This window comes from Octopus bimaculoides, chromosome 7, assembly GCF_046866305.1.
Source record: "Octopus bimaculoides isolate indiv1 chromosome 7, ASM4686630v1, whole genome shotgun sequence".
Lineage (NCBI taxonomy): Eukaryota > Metazoa > Mollusca > Cephalopoda > Octopoda > Octopodidae > Octopus > Octopus bimaculoides.
In genome coordinates this window covers 38324499-38350387 of record NC_142934.1, presented here as the reverse complement: position 1 = coordinate 38350387, position 25889 = coordinate 38324499, and the positions used below count along the sequence as shown (strand labels likewise).

The following is a 25889-nucleotide window of genomic DNA, read 5'->3' as shown; positions in this document are numbered from 1 at the left end:
AGAATGGCTCTTCCCGCGGAAACAAATTAAATTTGTAATGCGGAAAAATATAGTGGCGAACAGAAAACACGACAGGAGAACGAAACAATGAAAATAAACAAGAAGGGCTAGTAGGGTCAGAAGTGAAAAAAATATATATGTATGCAGAACGCTGTGATGTGACGAACGGAAAAGATAAGAAGAAAGTTCGTGCGAGCTTGGCAGTGGCCAAGATAAGAAAGGAAGCGGTAGCCGGACTCATGTGACCAGCGAGGGGTAAGGAGAAAGAGTGGTAGAGAGAGAAAAGAAGGGGAGGAAGTAGAATATAGGTGAGCAACGAGAGACAGGGAGGAAGAGGGAGAGATATAGTAGAGGGATATATATATATATATATATATATATATATATATATATATATATATATATATAATCAAACAATAAGCAACACGGATTTCAAAAGTGATTGCAGTACGCACGTTTCATGCTACTTCAATTTATTTAAGTAATGTGAGCATTACCTTAAATGCAATATGAAGAGCAATATTGCATTTAAGGTAATGCTCACATTACTTAAATAAATTGAAGTAGCATGAAACGTGCGTACTGCAATCACTTTTGAAATCCGTGTTGCTTATTGTTTGATTTTAATCACCCATCCTTTTGGGATGTGATATTCGGGTGCCTTCGCATAAGTACCATATTCAAGCCTTGAATCTATATCTAAACCGTATATATATATATATATATATATATATATATATATATATATATATATATATATATATATATATATATATATATATATATATATATATATATATATATATATATATATATATATGTATGTATGTATGTATGTATGTATGTATGTATGTATGTATACATATACATATAGGCTCAGTCGTAGCTGTAAGAAGCTTGCTTCCCAACGACATGGTTCTGGGTTCAGTCCTACTGCGTGGCATCTTAGGCAACTGTCTTCTACTATAGCCTCAGGCCAACTAAAGCCTTGTGAGTGGGTTTAGTAGGCAGAAACTGGAAGGCGCCCGTGTGTGTGTGTGTGTGTGTGTGTGTGTGTGTGTGTGTGTGTGTGTGTTGGTGTGTTTACGACCCCGTAACTTAATGGTTCGGCAAAGAGACCGATACAATATATCCCGTCTAGCGGGATTAGATAGCTATATTTAAAAATTGTTTTAGTGTATGAACAGTGATGGGTGGTAAGCAATGCAAAAATTTTAAAGTTTTATAGAGAAAAAAATACAAACTACCGTTAAAAAAACTTGTTGATAGAAATTGTAAATAAAAACATATTTGTATTGCCTTTCCCACGATAGTATGTGGATATTAAATTCAATTTTGAACTTTTAACATCTCTTCTCCATTTTTATTATTGTTTATAGTGTTTTATATAAGATTTTATCTTCTACATGCTTATAAGGAACTTTTTACTTGGTATTTTCATATTTTAATAGTTTGCTCTCGCAGGCTATCTTTTGGATATGATGAATATTTATTAGAAATATTTCCTCTTTTTGAACTCCTCAAAAAGTTATCTTTTAACTTATTCTCTCTCTCTCTCTCTCTCTCTCTCTCTCTCTCTCTCTCTCTCTCTCTCTCTCAAACACACACACACACACACACACACACACACACACACACATATATATATATATATATATATATATATATATATATATATATATATATATATATATATGTAACTGTTAATAAGGAAGCGTATGGAGACTTGTACATCACCAAAATATATTTTATAGTTATATACTTACACCTTCTTCTGCTGCAGCGACTACTCGCTGTTGCAGATACAACCTTGCATTATTGTCGGTGCAGCTTCATCAAGATCCATCCATCTGTTTATCCTCCAAGATGAACGCTGATGAAGCCACACCAACAATAACGCAAGGTTGCATTTGCGACTGTGAGTAGTCGCTGCAGCGGAAACACGTGTAGATCATGATAATATGCTGTATATAACTATAAAATAAATTTTATGGATGTACGAGTCTCCATATTCTTTATTATTGATAATAATATATATCCCAGACAATTTCTACCGTCCAGGGAATTACGTATGGAACACAGCAAAATACAACTTCCTTTTTTTGACATGCTAATTAAAATAGTATGTTGCTACTGATATTGCTGAGCATTATTTTGAAACCGAGCGGAACCAATGAGGAAAAATGCGGGTGGCCTAACTGTGGTACATGCCCCCACAAAGAGGCAACATTCATTAATAAATATCAACCACAGTTTAACATAAATACACAGCTTAATACAGGATACTACTAACCTTACTAATGCCAATAATCCCGCTAATCCTCATACATCTTATATACCATTCATACTCTATTAACCATATTAAACTAATTGCTTCACTTTCAGAACTGCTTACCTCCCTTGCATGCAATCTTTTCACTCAGGTACTATTAGACCAAATACCGTTTGAAAAAATCGGTGTTGATTTAAAGTCAGTGAACAGCGATGACGAAACCGGTATGACTTTCTTGACTTTCTATATTGACTCATGATAATGATTTTTATACTTCTTAATTCCACCTCAAATAATTTATTTGTATGTAATCTTTGTTATTATTTTAAAAAATTCATTACTTTTATACTTAGAGTGCAATTTCTTTGTTTCTTTTTTACTTTCCCCCTACTTATACCACGTGTATAGTCTTTTTTTTAAAACCTGTTTCTAGTAAATATATATATATATATATATATATATATATATATATATATATATATATATATATATATATATATATTCATATATATATAGATATACATGTACATATATATATATATACACACATATATATATATATGTGTGTGTGTGTGTGTGTGTGTATAGGTATGTATATAACACACACATATATACGTGTTTATATATATAATATACATACACACTTGTGTGGAAGCAAGGATTAGAATCGAAGGGCCTTAGAGTCAACCTAGCTAAATCCAAAGTCCTAATAAATAGGAAGGCAGGTAGACGGCCCTGCTCGATCTGTATATAAAATTCGTAGGTAGAAACTCTATAAGATGTACCCAGTGTAAGCTATGGACACATAAGAGGTGCAGCAATATCAAAGGAAGGCTAACTGGGAAGATAGATTTGTACGTGGCAGATGCTCAGGAACAATAAACACTGATAATGTGCAGAGAACAACTTCTGCCACATTCCAGGGAGAAAAACTAGAAGTAGTTGATAGATTCCATTACCTAGGTGACCAAGTCAGTAGCGGGAGGGGGGGTGCTCTGAAAGTGTAGCTGCTAGAATTTAGAATAGCCTGGGCAAAGTTCAGAGAGCTCCTACCTCTGCTGGAGACAAAGAGCCTCTCGCTCAGAGTAAAAGGCAGACTGTATGACGCATGTGTAAGAACAGCCATGCTGCATGGCAGTGAAACATGGGCTGTGACGGCTGAGGACATACCTAAGCTTGTAAGGAATGAAGCCAGTATGCTCCGCTGGATGTGTAATGTCAGTGTGCGTACTCGATAGAGTGTAAGTTCCTTGAGAGAAAAGTTGAACCTAAGAAGCATCAGATGTGGTGTGCAAGAGAGACGATTGCGTTGGTATGGTCATGTGGTGAGAATGGATGAGGATAACTGTATGAAAAAGTGTTACGCCCTAGCGGTTGAGGGAACCTGTGGAAGGGGTAGATCCAGGAAGACTTGGGATGGAGTGGTGAAGCACGACCTTCGAACGTTAGGCCTCACCGAGGCAATGACTAGTGACCGAGACCTTTGGAAATATGCTGTGCTTGAGTAGACCCGGCAAGTGAGACCATAACCCGTGTCCCATGCCAGTGGTTTGACCAGCCCACTTATGCGTACCTTTCCTTCATTGCACACTAAACTCTGCTTGTTAAGACCTGTTGAGGCAAGTGAAATCGAAATCAAATTCGATAACACCGCATGCCTGGCATCCGTGCTAGTGGAGCGCTAAGAACACCATCCGAGCGCGATCGTTGTCAGGGCTGCTGACTGGCGTCCGTGTCGGTGGCACGTAAAAAGCACCATTCGAGCGTGATCGTTACCAGCGTCGCCTTACTGGCACTTGTGCCGGTGGCATGCGAAAAGCAACATTTGAGCGAGGTCGTTGCCAGTGCCGCTGGACTGGCTCCTGTGCAGGTGGCACGTAAAAAACACCATTTGGGCGTGGTCGTTATCAGTACTGCCTGATTAGCCCTCGTGCCGGTGACACGTAAAAGCACCCACTACACTCTCGGAGTGGTTGGCGTTAGAAAGGGCATCCAGCTGTAGAAACTCTGCCAGATCAGATTGGAGCCTGGTGCAGCCTCCTGGCTCAACGGTCCTCAGTCAAACCATCCAACCTATGCCATCATGGAAAGAGGACGTTAAACGATGTTGATGATGATGACGATGATCTGATGAAAGCGTGTTTTTGTTATGATGTAATATTTTCATTCATCTATAAGACATTTCTAAAACTTCCTTGGAATATCGTTCAGAAAAGACATCAATAATGACCACGTTAGTCGTAAATTCCAGAAATAATTTCACTCTTCAAACTTTTGTGAACCGTTGTATGAATAATGAGAGCACTGAAAATAGTATGATAAACTATGATTAAAAAAATTCTTTGTAACAATCACAAGCGTGATGAAATTTACTTTTGAGAAATCTTATATATAGTTAGACACATTGTTAAAATATCATGCGGAAAAAATATCCATATTATATCATGCGATGAACTGAAAAAAATCTGCACTTTGACTGCTTACCTCCTCGACTACCACCAAGGTTTTTCAGTGCAACTCTGGCTTTGCGGATGTCAGCATCAAGCTCTGGATAGCCAGCGGCTTCACATTCCATTATTGCTTTATTCAATGTATCGACATCTTTCTTCCTAATCGCCATATTCAGCTGATCATGTAGTTCGTTCGGAGACTTAACATCTTTAAATTTGAAATTATATATATTCATGTACATACAAAGAAATCTGTGTGTGTGTGTGTGTGTGTGTGTGTGTGTGTTGTATTATACATATATATAAGTTAATCAGAGATAAAAGCAGGTATATTTTTTATAGTCCATCAGGATTAAAATGAGAGATAGGAAAAGACGGAAAAATTGGAAAGATTTACATCTGTGTTTGAACGACTGGTTGCAGTTGATAGCGAATACAAAACATTATAAGTGTACAAACGTAGACAGAATGTTGCAAGGGAGAGAAAATAGGTAATAGGCGGGAAGGGAAAGAGAAAAGACAAGAGGATGAGAAGCTGATTAGGGTGAGGTGGTTAGAAAAAATATGGTGAGGTGGACACTGAAGAATAAAAATGGAATTCCTGAATTAAGTGGAAGTGATCGAGTAGAAAGGAAAACATTCATATAAACCGTTGGTGGCATGATTAGAAATTTGATTATGAAAAGTTACTCCTTGATTTCTTGAGTGTGGAGACCAATGATGTTCAAAGAAGCCATAGACTAAGAGGTATTATGGAATGACCTATTGTATTGAAGTAGTTAGCTACAAGGTTCTCTGCCTTTAACCTTATTGCAACTACTCACCGGACCTCCAGCGTCTGCTGTCTTTTATCTCTCAACTGTTAACTTGAACCTGTAAAATGATTCTCTCTCCACTACCTCTACAGTTTTACTTTCCACTTATGTTACGTTATATACATACAACGGAGTGATACCATTCGAAAGCAAAAACGATGTAAAGTGCGTTGTGACCAGCGACGTATAACAGCATCCAATAGCCTGGTCGATCACGTGATCACATTACACTCACACACACACAATTATATATCATCATCATCATCATCATGTATCGTGCGCCTGCAGCGCATTGATGACACGACAAGTTCTCTAGCTGCCTTGCCACTCTTGTCCAACAACTACTGTTCTTTACTTGCCTCTTGATCTATTACCCTCTACTCTTCCTTCCATGATAATGCTTTCCAGACCTCTGCTTCTTCAAATATGGCCATAATAGATGAGCCTCTGGTTTTTCCACAATGTTCAGGAGTTGTCTTTTCCCTACTTCATTTATCTAATGATCCTTGTAAGAGACTTGTAACATTCTCCTACACACCCACAAACGCATTGATTATATTTTCTTCAGATTTATTCAGAGTCCATGCTTCCCAACATAAATGCCAGTTGGTGGAAAAACTAAACTCAGATTATCAAAGGGTGGATTAGAGTTCATGTGCACAAGATCAAAATACAAAGTTCTAATGTTTTACACCACACATTATGGTATGTGCGTATGTGTGAATGCGCGTACAATGTTGATATTTGTATACTGTATTATAGTTTACGCTGGTTAATGTGTACATGTGCGTGTGTGTTTGTGGGCATGCGTGTGCATGTGTACATAAGCGTGTTTGTGGGTGCGTTTGGAGTAAATAATAGGAAGACACAAAAATTTATAGTGGTAAAAAAGTTATAAGAAATGTCAACAATATTCATTCCGTTTTGTTTCCTATTACTGTCTTAACATATGATGCTATAAAACAATTTGAAGTATATCATTTCAATTTTGTATTCACGTAGGAAAGTTATTTGCAGACATGCGAAACATGCGATTGGGAATTTGCAAACCGACAGATGTCTAAGGAAATTTATTCATGCACTTAGGTTGAGAAATAGTCATTCTAACCTCCAGTACCACCTCCAAGGATGTTTGACAATCTTCTGGCTTTTTGTAAATCATTTTCTAGCTCTGGCAAACCTGCTGCAGTACATTCATTAATAATTCGATCTAGATTTCGTTTATCTTTTTCATTCATGGCATCTTTTAATTTTCGTTTTATTATGTCTGGAGACAGTGATCCTAAGAATAGAAAGTACATACAAAACTGAAGAAAATAGCTCTAAATAGTCTATTGATTCAGATTGGATAAACAGAAGTGACATCACGATTGGATGAAGTGCATGAAAAATCTACATTATCAACATCTTAACTTCTCTTTTTAGGATAACAAATATTAAAAGCAAATTGTTTTTATCGACAAATTTGATTTCACAATCCATGCATATGTTATATCAAATATATTTTTATCAACAACACATGCACATATCTTTTCAATGTAGAATATAAAAGAATTTCGTGAAAATTACTTTCGCTATGTTGCCGAAAAAATGAGACAGAAATATATCTAACCTCCTCGACCACCTCCAATCTGTTGCAATGTATTTCTAGCTCTGCAAAGGTCTGGCCCAAGTTCAGGGTATCCGGTAGTCTCGCAAACATCAATAATATTTTCCAAAGCTCGCTTATCTTTTTGTCTTGTCGCTTTCTTGAGTTCTTCACGTAATGCGTCAGGAGTGGGAAGACTTGGTCCTAACAACCATAATAAATGTCTGTTTAGATATTTGTTTACATTTGCATAATCATTTCACACATATAAAGACTTATATGTACGAACGTGTGTGTACATATATACATGCATATAAACACGCGCACGCACGCACGCACACACACACACATACACACACATACACGCGCGCGCGCGCAAATATTATACAAATAGATTACACTAATGACAGCTTGTGGCAGTAATATTCCATAGCGATACTTTAGAAAGCGAATCAATTCTTTCGGAACTGAAAGTCATAGATGTAATGAGATTAACGTAAAGTGGTGCCCAAGCCAATATCATTAGCCAAAGCATCTTTTTCTATTAAATTTAACTGAATCAACTTTCTTTAGTTTTTAAGTGAATCTCTAATTCAGACAAATCCATTTGATATATTCTTGAATTTATGTCTTTATTTTTAATTGAGCAGGAAATTTCATAACAATTTTCGTATTTAATCCGTAACTACTTAATTGACAAGGATATTGATAAGTAATTTTTGCAATCACAGTTTTAAACATCAAATAAATTATTATTGCACTGTGCGCTTTCAGTTTTACTCCAGTGGTTAGACATATAAATCAGACATCTAAATGTGAAATAAAAATTTTGTATCTTCACCAACATTATAGATCAGCAATAATTTGTTGATCAGATTTTCACATCGAGAATTAACGAAATCTAGATGAGGCAAAGCAACAGGGATGAAATAAGGAGATTGATTAGAGAACTGTTTGATAGAACAAATAATATCATAACTTTCGCTAATTTCTATAACAAAATATACATAGAGAATATCGTGCTATTTAAATGAATATATTTTCTTTCCACATCCAGTTTCACGCAAAATCAATAGATTTCTACGATTTATATTTATGCATGCATGTTTTTGTGTGTTTTCTTGTGTATAAATGTGGGTAGTTCTTTTACTTAAAGTAGAACTGAATCCAATATACGTTGCAGACTATTCAATAGAAGTGTTGTTACTTTAATGGTTTTTTACTCTGAAGTAATGCTCTTGAGGAGTTAAAATATTTGGTCCAACGTCTATTTCCAATTCAACAACATCTACAATACTGTCCCAGAACTACAATAATGGATGTATTTCTTTGAACTTTCGATTATTACACTTATCCACGGCAGCCATAAACTAAAATACACATATCAAAACTCTGGAGATACCAACAACACTGGAAACTAGCAAGTGACTACGTTTTTACTTATTGGCATTTGAAAAGTGAAAGAACTGAACCTTTCGTTGCTAGTGCAGGATTGAAAGATTTGGTCATCATAAGCAATTTCATGAACTCATATATATGTGTGTGTGTGTGTGTTGTGCGTGTGTGTGTGTGTGTGTGTGTGTGTGTGTGTGTGTGTGTGTGTATGTGTGTGTGTGTGTGTGTGTGTGGTAAAAGCCCTAACTGTAAAGTTTTATAACGTTCACGGGAGATTATATGGATATATGGAGATGATGATTTCCTTCTACTAAAAATCTCAATCTAGAATTTACTGATTGCTTAGAAAACATTAGATCCCTTTCAGAAATTTATGTCTTCTTATAACTGCTTAGCGGCATTTAAAAAAAAGTTTCTCAGATGTTACTTTATAATTTACATGAAGCTAAATACATTCCGTTTCAAATATTTATCGAATAACTATGTTAGATGAATAAATGCGAGGAATATCACAAACAACTTTGCTCAAAATATTTCTTTAAGATTCTTTCCAACGAAAAAAACTACGTATTACAATGAAACTCTACAGAAAAGAGGGTTTTATGATCAGATTTAAAACTACGCGATTCCTCACTCATCAAATAATGGCATAGACATAGAAAAAGAAATTCCAACTAATCTAATCTAGTACTAATCACTTCTGTAACTAAAATTTTCATCAAAAGTATAAACTGTTAAAGTGAACCCAACTGCAATGTAATTTGATCTCGGCCTCTTAAGAGCTTGGCTTTATATCTCACCCGAATATACCATTTTTAATGATTTTATTTGTGAAGTTCTTACTCTTTCTGTCTTCAGTTTTCATCATCGTCATCATTATTATTATTAATATTATTATTAAGGCGGCGAGCTGACAGAAACGTTAACACGCCGGGTGAAATGCTTAGCAGTATTTCGTCTGTCTACGTTCTGAGTTCAAATTCCGCCAAGGTCGACTTTGCCTTTCATCCTTTTAAGGTCGATAAAATAAGCACCAGTTGAACACTGGAGTTCATATAATTGACTATCCCTTGCTCCCGGAATTGCTGGCCTTGTCCCAAAATTTGAAACCATTGGATTGCCGCTTTGAAGGTTTCTAGTCGAACGAATCAATCCCAGTAGTAATTTTTTGAAACGCATATTGTGCCAGAATCTTTTACCGAGCTGCTAAGTGACGGGGTCGCAAACAAGTTAACAGCGATGGTCAAGTGGTAGTGGGACAAACCCAAGCACAAAGACGCATGCGCGCACACACGCACACACACTCACACACACACACACGCAGGTTTTTTCCAGTTTCCATCAACCAAATCCAGTCGAGACTTTGGTCCGTCCGGGGTGATAGCAGATGAGACATGGCCAAAGTGCCACGCAGTGGGATTAAACCTGGAACCATGTTATAGTCAAGAAACAAACCACGCATGCGCCTATATTGTTAATATTATTATCATTAATACTACTATTAATAGTAGTATTATGTTTATTCATACAATCGTTAATGGTGTTGTGATGAATATGTATCTGCATTATTATCATTACAGTGAAACCGCCCTCCGAGCAGTTTTTGTTAATCAATGAAGGATATTAACGAATTTGATCCCCAATTTATGTTATTTTTCTGTTATATCTAATTTTCCTATATATCATTTTTTCATCTAATAGCACCGCTCGTTTAATACTAAGCACTCAAAAACAGCGTTAAAATTTATGAAGAAATCAGGTACTATGTTGACTTAACCACGTCAAGTTCCTCAGTTTATCATCTTCAACAATAGCCAACAAATATGCAAGAATACTGGAATGAGCGTAATTTGATTTATGCTGGATTAATCTTATAACGTAGAAGCTATCTCGCAGTGTAAGATGACTGTGTTGCAGTGAATAGAAATTAGTTTGTGACTGAATCATGAAATATAAGATGATTGAAAACCACATTTTGATAATGTATATATTCCGCTTTTGCGGGTGCCTTGCAAATATTCTGTTTTTAAATGTGCTTATGCATATCATGCTTAGACACGGCGCCTACGTAATATCAATTGTCACTTTGTGCTATGACATTGCATTTATATATTACATTACCTAAGATACACTGACTTTCAATGTGTGGATATTCGACACTTACTGACGGGCTTATTCGCTAAGTGTTCTCAAGGTTCCTGTAAACTTGTATTCTTTGTAGTGTCAATTTGTTATTTTCCTTCAAAATGTTTATATTTTTAATACCACTACAACGTTTCCTTCTAGTGTTGGAATTAAACATTATTTTTATGATTGCTTTTTTGTTGTTTTCTTTTGGTGTGTGTGTGGTGGGGGGTGCTAATGGAAATATGAAATCTTTCAACATAGAAAGATACCGTGTTAGTTTTCTTAATTTTGAGATTTGTAGTAGCAATGTTTATTTTACCGGTTTTCCTGTTTTTAGAATAGGTAGAATTTTGATATACTAAGTTATAACTAGTTCTTTTCGTATTTTTATCTCAATGTGGGGTATTTTATACATTACTGGGATTTGTGTTTATACATAGGGTTCCTTTATTATATACAAGAGAGAGGGTTTAGCCTAAGTTTGTGTCCGATGATTTTTGAGCAAAATATTTAAATAGCAAAAATGTCACCGAATTTCAAAATTTCAACATTAAGTTCTTCAGCTCTTTCCAAAGTTAAAATACAAATATCACCTTCCGTATCATCATTACATAATTGATATATGAAATATGCATAATTTAATGAGATAAATAAACCGCTCATTCAGGAAATAGAAATAAAATCATTTCCTCGTGAAATTGCTACCTCAACCCATTCAAAGTAATTAATTATATATTTTATATATTAATTATGTATTGATTACGGCCATATCACGTTGAGAGCACCGGTTCTCGTCCGATCACCGAAGTTAAGCAACGTCGATCCAAGTGAATACTTAGATGGGTGACCGCTTGGGAAACCTAGGTGCTGTTAGCGTCACACATATTTACTATAGGCGCAGGAGTAGCTGTGGGGTAAGTAGCTTGCTTACCAACCACATGGTTCCAGGTTCAGTCCCACTGCGTGGAATCTTGGGCAAGTGTCTTCTTCTATAGCCTCGGGCCGACCAAAGCATTGTGAGTGGATTTGGTAGACGGGAACTGAAAGAAGCCCGTCATATATATGTATATATATATGTGTGTGTGTATGTTTGTGTGTCTGTGTTTGTCCCGCTAGCATTGCTTGACAACCGATGCTGGTGTGTTTATGTCCCTGTAACTTAGCAGTTCGGCAAAAGACACCGATAGAATAAGTACTAAGCTTACAAACAATAAGTCCCGGGATTGATTTGCTCGACTAAAGGCGGTGCTCCTGCATGGCCGCAGTCAAATGACTGAAACAAGTAACAGAGTAAAGAGAGTATTACATGAGTGATAATGTTTGTATTCTAACTCTACAAACACCTGTAAAACATATATGTATATGCCAGTTACAGATATTCGTACTTGCGTGGATATATACAAAAATACACCTCTAGATATAAACTTCCATGCCTACACTTTCACATCTATACATGTAAGTGTGTATGTCCGCTTATCAATAGTCAAAGTTAATGCATATTTTATGATATACTATGCACAATGTGTATATATATAATTATGTATATATACATATATGTGTATATACACATACAACCACAAACATAAATACATGCACACATACATACATGCACGCATACACATGCAAACATACATGTACACATTCATATACATATAAATATTACATATAATGTATTTATTCCCATACACACGGGTAAGACCGGGCGACGAGTTGTGTTCTTGAGCAAAAGACTTCATTTCCAGTCCACTCAACTGGCAAAAAGGAATTATCCTGCGACGGACCGGCGTCCCCTACACCGGAAATATATGCACCAGGGAAACCGGTCATATCTAATATCGGCAAGGACTTTTATCTTTTCGCATTCTTTTTTTTTTTTTTTTACACACGGCTACTTCTACGTCCTTAATACACATCCTGTATAAGAATATTGATTAGTAATAAGAAAACACAACACCAAAACAAATTTTGATTTGAATATGACATTATCTGTTATATGAACTTCAATAAAATTGTAATTCTAACAAAACCCAAAGAAGAAGTGTCTTTATGAAACCAGGAAACCTACCGCCATCATCATTTTTTCTCACTTACACTCTTTTAATATACTCTTTCCTATTGTCCTTCTTTGTACCCACCTCTTCTACCACCATTTTTCCTTTGTGTTGTTAGCAAACTAATTTTGACCACATTAATTTTCACATACATCGCTTCACTCACGAAACTAGAAACAAATATATATATATATATATATATATATATATATATATATATATATATATATATATGTATATATATATATATATATATATATATATATATATATATATATATACAGTATCTCCCAGAAGTATGTACACCCCTAAAAGTTTTCAATAAAATTGCCATTACTATGATAATATCAAAGGAAATCAAACGAAATTTATACTGAATAAAATATATTATACCTGCAAACCTTATACAAATTTTGAACACAAAACAAAAAACATTTTCAAAGATATGAACGAAATATTGATTTTCAGACGATACAAAAATATGTACACCCTAACGGATTATTTGCTATATTCAATATTTTTCTAAACAAAGAGATGGCCACATCACTATCTTTGTGTACCTGGGAGGTATTATATCTAGGGAGCTTAATAAGGAGCTTAATAACTGAATAATATTGATTTCAAATTTTGACACAAGGCGGAGGAGTCTAGCCGATTACATCGACCCAAAGCGCTCAACTGGCACTTATTTTATCGACTCCGAAAAGACGAAGGGCAAATTCGACCTCGACGGAATTTATACTCAGAACGTAAAGACGGATGAAATGCCGCTAAGCATTTTGTCCGTCGTGCTAACGATTCTGCCAGCTCGCCGCCTGAATAGCTTAATAACTAGACCAAGCAAGTTCTTTTGCATACGGGTGCCTGTGGAACCATATCTTCTCAAACTCAAACTTCTATTTTTCACAGATTCAATTTTTACCACAGTATTTAGACTCTATTATGATATAATGATACGAAATGTGGATGCCTCCACAGAAAGCCAATCGAAATATTGGATTCATTTCACTGACTGAAATCACTTGGAACGGCAAATCTGCTGTCTTCTCTGACCCGAGAAAGTAATCATTTTACATACATGTATGTATGTATGTATGTATGTATGTATGTATGTATGTATGTATGTATGTATGTATGTACGTATGTACGTATGTATGTATGTATGTGCAGTTTTGTATGTTTTATGCATGTATTCTCATGGATATATTTACATATCTAGACATGCTCATTTATATTTAAATGATAAACTTCTGGAAAGTTTTACAGATTTTTACAACAATAAAACTATCAGGAGTGAGAGACCCCTAGCTGTTATCGCAGCATCTTTCTAGGAAAAGGACACTGTGATGTAAAATCTGCGTTTTCACGTGATAACATGTCATATTGGTTCGGCCGGTCACTAAATACTAATCACAGAGACTCAGAGAGTGGTACTCGAGTTATAAAAGCGTTTATCACTATAATCCAGTGACGTACAGGTGTCGCTTTATGGTGACCTCATTTATTATTCCATCTAACGAATGCCCTATAGCAATCAAGGAGTGGTCATATTTGCAGACCTAACCAGTTAGAAACGCACAGTAAGTCACAACTTTCTTCTGTCACATACGTTTCAAACTGTGCAGGTCTGCAAAATCATTTGAGAGGTCACAGGCGGAAAGCCAGAAATGCCCTTGAAAACGATGAAGCACAAAGAGACAGCAATCATCTGTCTGTCTGTATGTATGTATGTATGTATGGATGGATGGATGGATGGATGTATGCATGTATGTATGCATATATGTATATATGCATGAATACACGCGAACCGAATATCCATTACCAAGATGAAAAGTCGCTTGAAATGGCCCAGAACCTCATCTTTCATGTAAGAAAACAAATAACTTTCCATTACGTGTATAGTAGTCTGGTGTTTGACTTGGTGTATAGTAGCTTTGTGTTTGGCGTTGCAAACGTGTGCTCAAGAATTGAGCATTTTAAACTTAATTTTGATATACAGCTGTTTCATGTGTATTAAATAAGAACAAGGTATTAAGTAAAAGAGAAAATAGATTATTTCATTTGATGCTATTACACAGTAGCTGGAGTAAATTACTCATGGAAATATCATTCTTAAAACGCCTAGAAACCGAGTACTCTAAGACAACCACACGTCTATATATTAGAACTGGCCTGAGATAACACATCTAGCGCTAGGAAGATGTGCACTGATAGTTTTATTGCGAGCTCTGACACTAACCAAGTAGAGTTGCGATGTATCTCAGCTTATATGATATCAAATGTGTATCCAACATATAAGTCTCCAAGACAGCTTCATGCTAACATATCTTCTTAACACATGCACCTTTTGATTTTATTATTAAGAGAATAAATATACATACCTGCTTACAAAGTTCTACACGCATGAATAAATCGTGAACAATAACATAACCATAAATTTAATCAAGAAAAAATGTCTCCATAACACTGCTCCATCACAACCTACTCTACAACCTAATAATCAATACTATGCAGCTACACCCAACATAGCTGAGAAACAGAGACTATATAAAGCCAAAATTAATTTAAATGCATCACAGTCCGATGATGGCTTAGCTGGACGAAACTTCGAAGTCACTGTTAATGTTATTCTTGTTAAAGAGTAATGAAAGCAGTGTTTAATAAGAGAAAATAGTGTTTTCTAAGAAGCCAAACGAAAAGATAGTCCAACAAAAAGATAGCTCAACTAAAATTATACAAACAAGAAGAAGATGATGATGATGAAGACGACGACCAGGTGAAACATATTACGTCTATTGGCTCAGTAAAACAGTACTTTTTCTACTCTATGCACAAGGCCCGACATTTTTGGCGGGGAGGAGGCCAGTCGATTAGATCGACCCCAGTATGTAACTGATACTTAATTTATCGACACCGAAAGAATGAAAGGCAAACTCGACTTCGGCAGAATTTGAATTCCGAACGTAAAGACAGACGAAATACCGTTAATTATTTCGCCCGGCGTTCTAACGCTTCTTATTTCTTTATTGCCCTCAAGGGGCTAAACATAGAGGGGAAAACAAGGACAGAAAAATGGATTAAGTTGATTACATCGACCCCAGTGCGTAACTGGTAGTTAATTTATCGACCACGAAAGGATGAAACGCAAAGTCGGCCTCGCCGGAATTTCGCCCGGCGTGCTAACTTTTCTGCCAGCTCGCCGCCTTCTCACTAAAACAGAACAAGTCAATCACTGGCTTGATAAATTAGTTCTTTCTCCTTAGATATGTTGTCATATACTTATGTTAGCAATCATAATTATCCTCAAAGACTACGTTTTCCAGAACATATATTAATCCTTTCTGAGTCTGAATTGCTACTACTCCTACATGCGAGAAATGAAATTTTTTTATTTCCCAAATTCTCAGTAAGCACAAACTGGTATTTAAAAATGATATTTAAATGATATTTAATTAGAAATTGTAATGCTGCCTTTATTTGTTACATGTAAGTAAATAATGTAATATTCTTAATTTCAATTAATCCCATAGTGTACATGAATCGTGTGAAACAGCAAATATGCTAACCTCTTGATATATCACGTATTTTTTCTAACTTTTCTCTTGCTTTATGTATATCGGAATCCAGTTCTGGCATACCGTGAGCGACGCATTCAACAATCACATTTTCTATGGTAGACTTGTCTCCTTTACTGAGGGTGTCTTTCAATTTTTCGCGCAGAATTTCAGGAGATTTCATTCCTAGAATATTTTAGATACAAATTCTAGTTTTCCAGTTTTCTTTCATTTTTATATCGGTGTTTACAAAATCCACACATACATGCACATATTTGACGGAAGTGACAGCATAAGAAAATCAGCCTATTAGATATTTCGAAGAGTTGTAGGCATTAAAAGTTTATCATTACATACAAAAAAACTATTTTTCGGAAATTCCTAGTATAAGCATATTGGTAACAACTTCATTGTTTTAACAATAGTCATCAAAATATTTGCGCGTCTATTATTTAGTGGATATACAACCACCCAATCTACTAACATTACTAGATTCTATAGAAGGCATGCAATTTAGCAGAGTTCTGACCTCGTCCACCACCGATGCTTTCTAAAACATCTCTAGCTTGACGTAAAGTACTCGATAATTCAGGATATCCGCTAATTTCGCTTTCAGTTATGGCCTGTAATAAACTGCCCATATCTTTTTGCTCCATCGCAGTTTCAAGTTCATAGCGTAATGATTCGGGAGACTTAACATCTAGTAATGAAAACAGAATTCATAATATTAACATTCTAATTTTAATAAAAAATAGTAAGAGTAGTATGTATTTCAGTAATAAATATGTTTGGTTGTTAATATGAGGGTGAGCTACAAAGTTCAGAGACTAGCTATGAAGGAGTGATGCTAGAGTTGTGAAATCTTGCATGCATTAATTTTAATTCATTTTATTAATAACTGCATTGTTTATTTCCAGGTAAACTGACATCTGACTGCTCAAAGAAGCGACTTCTTTTGGAAGTCGACGAAATCTAGCATCATAGTGCTATCAAATACGTGCAGAAGTGTTTAGCCTCCCAAAGACTTCCATGCTCACTTAGTTGCTATATTAGGGGATAATGTTCCAGCTTTAGCAGAGTTATTAATGGTGCAAAATAGGTATCTGAATTTAGGAGAGGAACGGAGAGTCTTGAAATGACCCAGTTCTGGACTTCCTGCGACTGCAACCACTGAGGAAAACATTGATCGTGTTCATCACATAGTGATGGATGCTATTAGCATATTCCATACGATAGCTGAGAATATACTGTACAAAGAACTTGGCAGCATGACAGAGGTTTCTGCTAGTGGAAGCCACGCCTTCTGACACCCGATCAAAAGGACATCAGGTTGATCACATCACAGTAAAATCTGACATTGTTTAAGGTAGAATCACCTAGTTTCCTTGGACTTTTCCAAACCCAGGATGAATGTTGGCTTCATCACTTTGAATCAGAGACAAAGAGACAATCTATGCAGTGTAAATCCTTATCTGCTCCAAAGAAGGCCAAAGTTTCATCTGCAGGGAAGATGATGTTCTCAGTTTTTTGGAGGATGCAAAAGGGCCCCACCATCAATGGCGTTTATTATGCCAACTCGCTGAGGTGGTTACGGAATGCTATCAATATCAAACGTTCAGAAAACTTCCGAAAGGGGTCTTGTTTCGTCAAGACAACGCTCCAACACGCAAGTCCCTGTTTTCAATAGCTGCTGTGAGTGACAGTCGCTTTGAAATGGTTGATAACCCACCCTGTTATACTGATTTAACTCTATCTGACTATTATCTGCTCCCCCAAATGAAAAAACAAAACACTTGACTGATAAACAGTATCGCAGTGTTGATGACGACATATCTGTTGTTAATGACTTTCTTAACCAACAGGATGAAATCTTCTTCACCAATGGAAGAAGTGTGTGGACCGCAAAGGGGGACTATGTGACTCATTTTGTCACATTCCATTCGAGTATCTTGGTCAACTTATGAACTTTACAACTGACCCTCGTACATATGTTTAAAATATTAAGAATTTAATCCTAATACATATAATTTATTTGAATATATCGAAATACTAGACTTGAACATTTGCTGGAAATAGTTTAGTCGGTTCTGGCGATAAAATGTGTAAAAGCTTTTTTTTTTTTTTAAGACAACTTCTGATCAAAATGTAACATTAAAACTGACAGTCCCAGTAAATTCTATTCTTTACAAAACATTGGGGGTGGGATTTACTGTACGGAGCTAACCTTCTTCTATGTCTTCATCCTGAAATTCTAAAGTGTGTAAGAGATCTCTGGCTGTTTGTATATCAGCATCCAATCCGGAGAAGCCAGATGATATACATTCATTGATAACTTGTTCCAGAATCGACCTATCTTTTAATGCTATTGCATTTTCTATCTTTTCTCGCAGGGTATCGGCAGTTTTGTATCCTAATAACAAAAGAAACATTTTTTTAAAAAATTACAGAAATGCTCATTACTATAATGAAAACACAAAACACGCTTGTTCAAAGGATATGTCTATTTCCATGAAAAATTGAACATATTTTCACATAACCATTAACAAACGAAATATAAGCCCGTTAAGATAAGAATTAAGTTCTAGAGATAGTTAAAAAGGATAACGTAGTTGAGGTTCTATAAATATTTGTTATTGGATAGAAAATGTGTAGATTTCGATTATATTTTTGGCGTGACTAGGATTAACATTTTTTATGATTATAAAATAGTTTGCATCTTCATATCTAACCTCCTGCACCACCACCCATCATTTCCAATGTTTCCCTGGCTTTTCGCAAATATGCACTTAATTCTAGAAATTCAGCATCTTCGCATTCTTCGATAGCAGCAAGTAATTTTCCTCTATTTTTCTCTTTGGTGGCTGTTATCAGTTGTTCTCGTAACACGCCAGAACTTTTAATAGCTACCAATCAAAACAGAGAATTATATAAGTGCACAGCAATATATCAAAAAAATATTAGTATAACTTAGTAAATTTGATATATTTTACACATTTGACGAATTTACATTTGTTTAAAACGTTATGAAATCAGAAAAGAAAATTTAAAATAAACTATTCGTTAGCACATGTTTACAAAAGATACATCTTTTTGAATTGATATAAACCGCGTCTAGTTTGATTACTTTCATATATCATAAATAAAGTAGTTTATTCTCAAGTACGTCGTTCCAAGGAATATATTTGCAATGCTTCACAATTTATATATTTACAATAAACTAATAATATTTCTAAATGCTTTTATATATTAATGTGATAATGAAAGTGATCGAACCTCCAGACGCTCCTTTCAAAGTAGAAAGCAATTCCCGTGCTTCCTGAATACAAGGATCAAGTTCAGGCATCCCAGCTGCCACACATTCATTAATAACACGTTCCAAAATTGCCCTGTCTTTTCTCATTATTGCTCTCTTCAGTTTGTCAAGGAGTATTGGAAATGTTTTTATCCCTGCATAGAATCACCAATCATCAAAACTAATGGAATTTCTATATTTATTACAAACGCTATCATTTATCATTATTCTTATAGTTATAATTATGTAAGAAATTGATATTAATGTATTATTGTTATCAGTTTTCATAAATCAGCTGCTGTTATCCCTAATGTTTGCGATATTTTACTGAAACTATCTCACATAAATATTAAATGTAATTGATAAAATTATCACAAAAGGTGGGTGTATTTTCCTGTATTAATAATTTAATACATTTATCAATTATATAATTCGTTGATTGATCAGTTCTAGGTTAATACAGAGAATCATTCTATTAAAATAATATAATCAACAATCGACAAACTACAGTAATTAACGTATGGTAACCTCCAGTGCTTCCACTCAAACTTTCCAGAACCTCGCGAGCCCGACGTAAGTAAAAACTGAGTTCTGGATAAGCAGCTACTTCACATTCCATTATAGCATTTTCCAAAGCAGCTTTGTCTTTGCGTCTCATGGCAGATTTCAGTTTGTCACGAAGTGCATTGGACAATTTTGTTCCTAAATTACACAAGACATAATTGTCAAAAGCAAATCAACACCTCTGAACATAAAATAAATTTTTCACTATGATAATTATCACACAAAAGGTAAAGATATATATTCACATACCGAAATATTATTAATTGTTAAAAATAACACATATAACTCAAGTTTGTTTTAAAGAAAAATCAGCAATCATTTTAAAAACATCTGTGAATTTTTATGCTTCAAGGATTGCTAGCTAACCTTCATAGCTTTCACCTAATTCTTCCAATAATTCTCGAGCTTTCTGAATTTCATGATCTAATTCGGGAAACCCTGCTGCAACACACTCATTGATTCGTTTCTCTATTTTCTTTCTGTCTTTACGCCAAACAGCCTTCTTAAGTTTATCAAGAAGAGCTTCTGGTGTCTTGGATCCTATTAGCATTACCAAAATAATAAAAGAAAAGACCCGTTTTAAATTATGTTTCCAAACTATTCCATATCATTCCCCACATATATGTTTCCACGTATTTACTCAATATTTAATAACAAATTAACTATATGGAGACACACAGATAGATTTAGTACGACAAAATTAGAAACTCGATAAGTCAAATATAATGACCCATAGGCAAATAGAGAGTTTAATAAAATATATACAAAGGAAGCCAACCTCCACGGCTTCCTGTCATTATTTCCAGCATATCACGAGCATCACTCAGTGGAAGACTTAATTCAGGATAGAGTACATTTTCACAGTCTTGGATAACTTTCTCTAGTTTATCTTTGTCATTCTCTTCCATAGCCGTTTCTAACTGACTGCGCAAAGTTTGAGACGGAATAGTCTCTACAGCCAAAAAGAAATACCAAACTTGAATGAATTTATTTTTTATACAAAATTTGCACTCAAATATTTTAGTTATATTGTAGTCATTAAACTGATGGACATAGAGTTATATTAAATATATTCATATTCAGAACCTGTGTGTCTGAGTATCATAATAACAACCGTTTGCTGTTTGCTCTTATTTATAACATGTAAAATAATCCTCTATTTCTACAAACATCGACGTCTCATTCTTTTGTTGTTATACATATTATTATTATTATTATTAGTATTGTTGTTGTTGTTGTTATTATTATATATGCATATATATATACATATATATATATATATATATATATATATATATATATATATATATATATATATATGTGCATATATACATATATAGATATACATATAAACAGAAATATATATACATATATAAATATATGTATACATATATATATATAAATATATATACACGGATATATACATATATACATATATATACATATATATATATCCATATATACATATATATATATATATATATATGCATATATATATATACATATATATACATATATGTATATATATGCATATATATAAATATATGTATATATATACATATATATATATAGATATATGTATATAAATACATATATGTACATATATACAAATATATAGATATATGTATATATATACACACATATATATATATATATATATATATATATATATATATATATATATATATATATATATATATATACATATATATATATATACATATATGTGTATGTATATACATATATATATTCATATATGTATATATATATATACCTATATCTTCTGGCATACACTGCATTCATATATATATATATATATATATATATATATATACATAGAGGGAAAGGGGGGAAATGTACATATATATTTGTGCGTGTGTACATGTATTTATGTAATTTTAAAATACTTTATCAATTAATTAAATTTAAGATATTTTTATAATTCTTAAAATATTAGTTTCTGAAAGTAATTTTAAGCATTTGTAATTTTATGCATATGCCATGTTTAAAATATTTCCATCCAGAATAGAATGCATTCAACACAGTAATTATATTAATAACTCTATACAAATCTAACCTCCGGAACCAAACTCAAGAACATCCAAAATATTTCTGGCTTGTTGTATATCTGCATCCAGTTGAGGAAATCCTGAGGCAACACATTCGTTTATAATTTTTTCCAAAGCATCTTTATCTCTCATTTCCATGGCTTTTATGAGTCTGTTAAGTAGGGTTCTCGGTGTCTTTGTTCCTAATAACCACAGAATTAAAGCAAAAAAATCATATGTGCGTGTTTGTGAGTATGTGTGTGTGTGTGTGTGTGTGTGTGTGTGTGTGTGTGTGTGTGTGTGTGTGTGTGTGTGTGTGTGTGTGTGTGCAATTATTTATAGAATTTCCCATAAAATTGTTTAGTTTATTGGATATCTTCCATTTTCTTCTTCAAAATAGGTAAACTAGCTAAACTGTATCAAATATTTCCCTCTGTATAATGAAATTTATGGTGAATTACTTTTAGTTATAAATTAGGTACGTATATAGAAATTCTTCTTTACATTTAAATTTTCACGGATGTTCATTTTAAAAAATGTGTATATTATACGACAGTTTTAAAAGCAATCACTACTAAACAATTTAATTCTTAGTAAGACTTAATCAGAAATAAACTGTAATATCTTAATTTTCTAAATAGCATGAACTCATGCTGACCTCCACTACTACCACTCAAGTTCTCCAGAAGATCTCGAGCTTTTCGTAGCTCTTCATTGAGCTCTGGATATTCTGCTTCTTCACATTCTTCAATTGCTTTCTTTAATTCTGGTGGACTCTTTCTTTTCATAGACATCAATAACATGTCCCGCAAAATATCCCGGTGATTTCTTCCTACCAATCAAATATGGATAATTTTAAGGTAACATAATTCATGCACTAAAAGCTGGCATTAGCTTGATGCATGCTATCCGATTATTGCATACAACGTTATTGACTACGTATATACATGTCGTTTAGGTACATAATAAGAATAAAAGTATTTTTTGCAATATTTGTTTGTTAATATTTCTTTGATTCGTATTTATTTACTTGTTAAATATAGAAAAGTGTCATTTTTGCCACACATTTTGATTTTATTTTATGTTCTTATATGCTTTATTGTTAAATTTAATTGCGGATTACATGCAGTCAATTGTGATTTAAGTTTATGTACCTCCTTAAGAGAATAAAACAAAATGAAAATATAAAATATAATAAAAGCTTGTTATTATTTAATTTTAATACTTATAAATATTTTTTCAAATGTCTATTTTTACAAACTTTTAAAAACGACTTTCAGATTTAGCTGATAATTAATTTTAAAATGTATATCTAACCTCTACCATCATCTTCAAGATTGAAAAGGAAATTTCTTGCTTTTGCTATTTCAAGTTTCAGTTCAGGAAATCCGGAAGCCACACACTCATTGATAGCTTTCTCTAAAGCATATTTGTCTTTAGTTCGAGTAGCTCTCTTCAATTTAGCAGCAAGCAGTTGAGGAGTTTGACTCCCTGGTAATATTATATATACAAGTCAGTAACATATATCACATTATCGTCGTTATATAAAGCAGCACTGTTTATGTTCGTTGTTTTTCTCAGATACTGTATCAGAGAATAGATCATAGAAATTTCTTCTATTTTTATATGTAATCTGTTATAGTTGCTCTTTTATTAGAGTGATATAATCTCTTTTGCAATACTTCTGTTTTCAGAAACATTTAGAAAAATGTTTTCAGAAACATTTAGGCGGCGAACAAGCAGAAACGTTAGCACACCGGGCGAAATGCTTAGCGGTATTTCGTCTGCCGTTATGTTCTGAGTTCAAATTCCGCCGAGGTCGACTTTGCTTTTTATCCTTTCGAAGTCAATAAATTAAGTACCAGTTACGCACTGGGGTCGATGTAATCGACTTAATCCGTTTGTCTGTCGTTGTTTGTCCCCACTATATTTAGCCCTTTGTGGGCAATGAAGAAATAAGAAACATTTAGAAAAATAAATATTCTATAAGATAGTTAATTTACAAATAACTAGAACGAACATAATTTTATGCAAGAAAGGTATTAAGAATGTTATTTACACACAATGCACTGAAGTATGCTAAGGAGCTAGTGCTCAAAAGAGAATCTAGAAAATAATTTATATATATCGTCTTTCCGTTTTAAAATTGTATGACTATATTTCCAAAAGAAAACAAAATAAAAGTTAATTCAACTTCCTAGTTAACCATATATAATATAAAATGAAATATGTTTTCCTAAAATAAAATATGCTCTAACCTCCATATTCTCCACAAATACTATGGAGAGTTTCTCTAGCTTTCCAAAGATCATTGGCAATCTCTGGATAACCTGCTTCTTCGCATTCAATGATAATTTTTGCTAGAGCTGTCTTATCTTTTTGTCTTGTAGCACTTTTCAGTTGACTGACCAATACATCAGGAGCTTTTGTAGCTGATGATTAAAAATAAGAGTGTATATAAAGAAAAACATTTTAGTATGTTAACCCCTATCTAAGCGTAATGTAGTTAAACACAAATAAATTATAATCGATTTGTCCGTTTGTTTTTGTTTTATTTCCTGTTTCAATGTAATAAAATCGCGATATCTGCATTTTAGCAACAGCAAGAGAGACAGATGGGGTGGAATAGTGAGAGATAAAGAGGAAGAATGATATGTATGTATGTTTCAGTTGAGGGCACAGTTGAATTCCAGTGAGCAGTCGATTCCATAATTCCCTGTTCTGTATCATCTCTGCAACACAGTTTTTCCAATGTTACTGCCATCCAGCAACTGCTCCACATATATTCAACAAGGTTTGCCTCTTTTATCATGTACTGTTCCTCATATTAATAGTTATGTACAACTACGTCTTTTCTTTGCCAAATATGTCCCATAAAATTAAGTCTAACAATATTAGCTAATTTCCATATAGTATGCTTTTCAATGAATGATATTTCTTAACATCTTGGTATATGTTCCATTTAACCTGCTTTTTATTGCTTTCAGATACAAATACCAATATGTTTTCCACAGTTTCTCTTATAAAACTGTATTTTGAGCCTACTAAATAGAATTCTTTGCAATCTTACAGATATCTTGTTCATTGCTGATTATGCCAATTTAGTTCTTACTCTCTTGTTTCTCTTTGAATTTTCTGTCCATGATCCCAGGCAATAGAAGTTTGTACCCTTTGATGATTTAATGTCTTCTTCCGCATGGTTGAAAACAATAAACTCAGTCTTATCGTCATTGACGTCTCGTTCGATTTATTTCCTAGCTTTCTCAATTTGCATTGTCTGTATGAATTATTACAGTTGAAGCATTACGTCTGTTTCTTTTGCATTAGATGCTGCAATTCATAAGTAGTCCGAGGCTACAATGAACAACTAAGAGGTATTACTCCTGCCAAGATTTCAAATAACTTGCATTACCAGCAATTTATAAAACCTGAGTGATGGTGTTTTTATAGAGAATTTTGATTGCATCTACGATGGTGCCTGGAATATTATATAGCGACATTTAGGCTCTGATTTAGATACCGTCAGTAAGGAGGAAAACCAGTTTGGTTGATTCTTAGTTGTAGTAAAACATGAGTGGATTCTTAAAATCAATATTTTGTTGTAGGTTATAGCTACAATAAGTGATAAACATAGTTTTTCAATGTTTAGTGTTTACATTTCCTTTCTTTGAGATTGGTACTAGACCATTTTGCATCCAATGTAAATGATAATATGGACACATAAAGATTGTTG

At 34.0% G+C, this 25889-nt stretch overlaps 1 protein-coding gene and 1 pseudogene across 1 annotated transcript in view; one reads left to right on the top strand and one right to left on the bottom strand.

Moving 5' to 3' along the window:
* The window catches only part of LOC106876157 (uncharacterized), a 301548-nt gene that overhangs the window by 147239 nt on the left and 128420 nt on the right, over positions 1-25889 (bottom strand). Inside the window, exons 43-57 of the mRNA XM_089355802.1 lie at positions 24415-24588; positions 23474-23647; positions 22815-22988; positions 22186-22359; positions 20887-21060; positions 20475-20648; positions 20073-20246; positions 19526-19699; positions 18982-19155; positions 18477-18662; positions 16782-16952; positions 16265-16438; positions 7150-7329; positions 6646-6819; positions 4757-4930 (exon numbers count right to left, since the gene is read on the bottom strand). Of these exons, the coding sequence (XP_089211928.1) occupies positions 4757-4930; positions 6646-6819; positions 7150-7329; positions 16265-16438; positions 16782-16952; positions 18477-18662; positions 18982-19155; positions 19526-19699; positions 20073-20246; positions 20475-20648; positions 20887-21060; positions 22186-22359; positions 22815-22988; positions 23474-23647; positions 24415-24588 (2625 nt within the window). The remainder of the gene's footprint in view (positions 1-4756; positions 4931-6645; positions 6820-7149; positions 7330-16264; positions 16439-16781; positions 16953-18476; positions 18663-18981; positions 19156-19525; positions 19700-20072; positions 20247-20474; positions 20649-20886; positions 21061-22185; positions 22360-22814; positions 22989-23473; positions 23648-24414; positions 24589-25889) is intronic.
* Positions 11405-11523, top strand: LOC128248442 (5S ribosomal RNA; annotated as a pseudogene).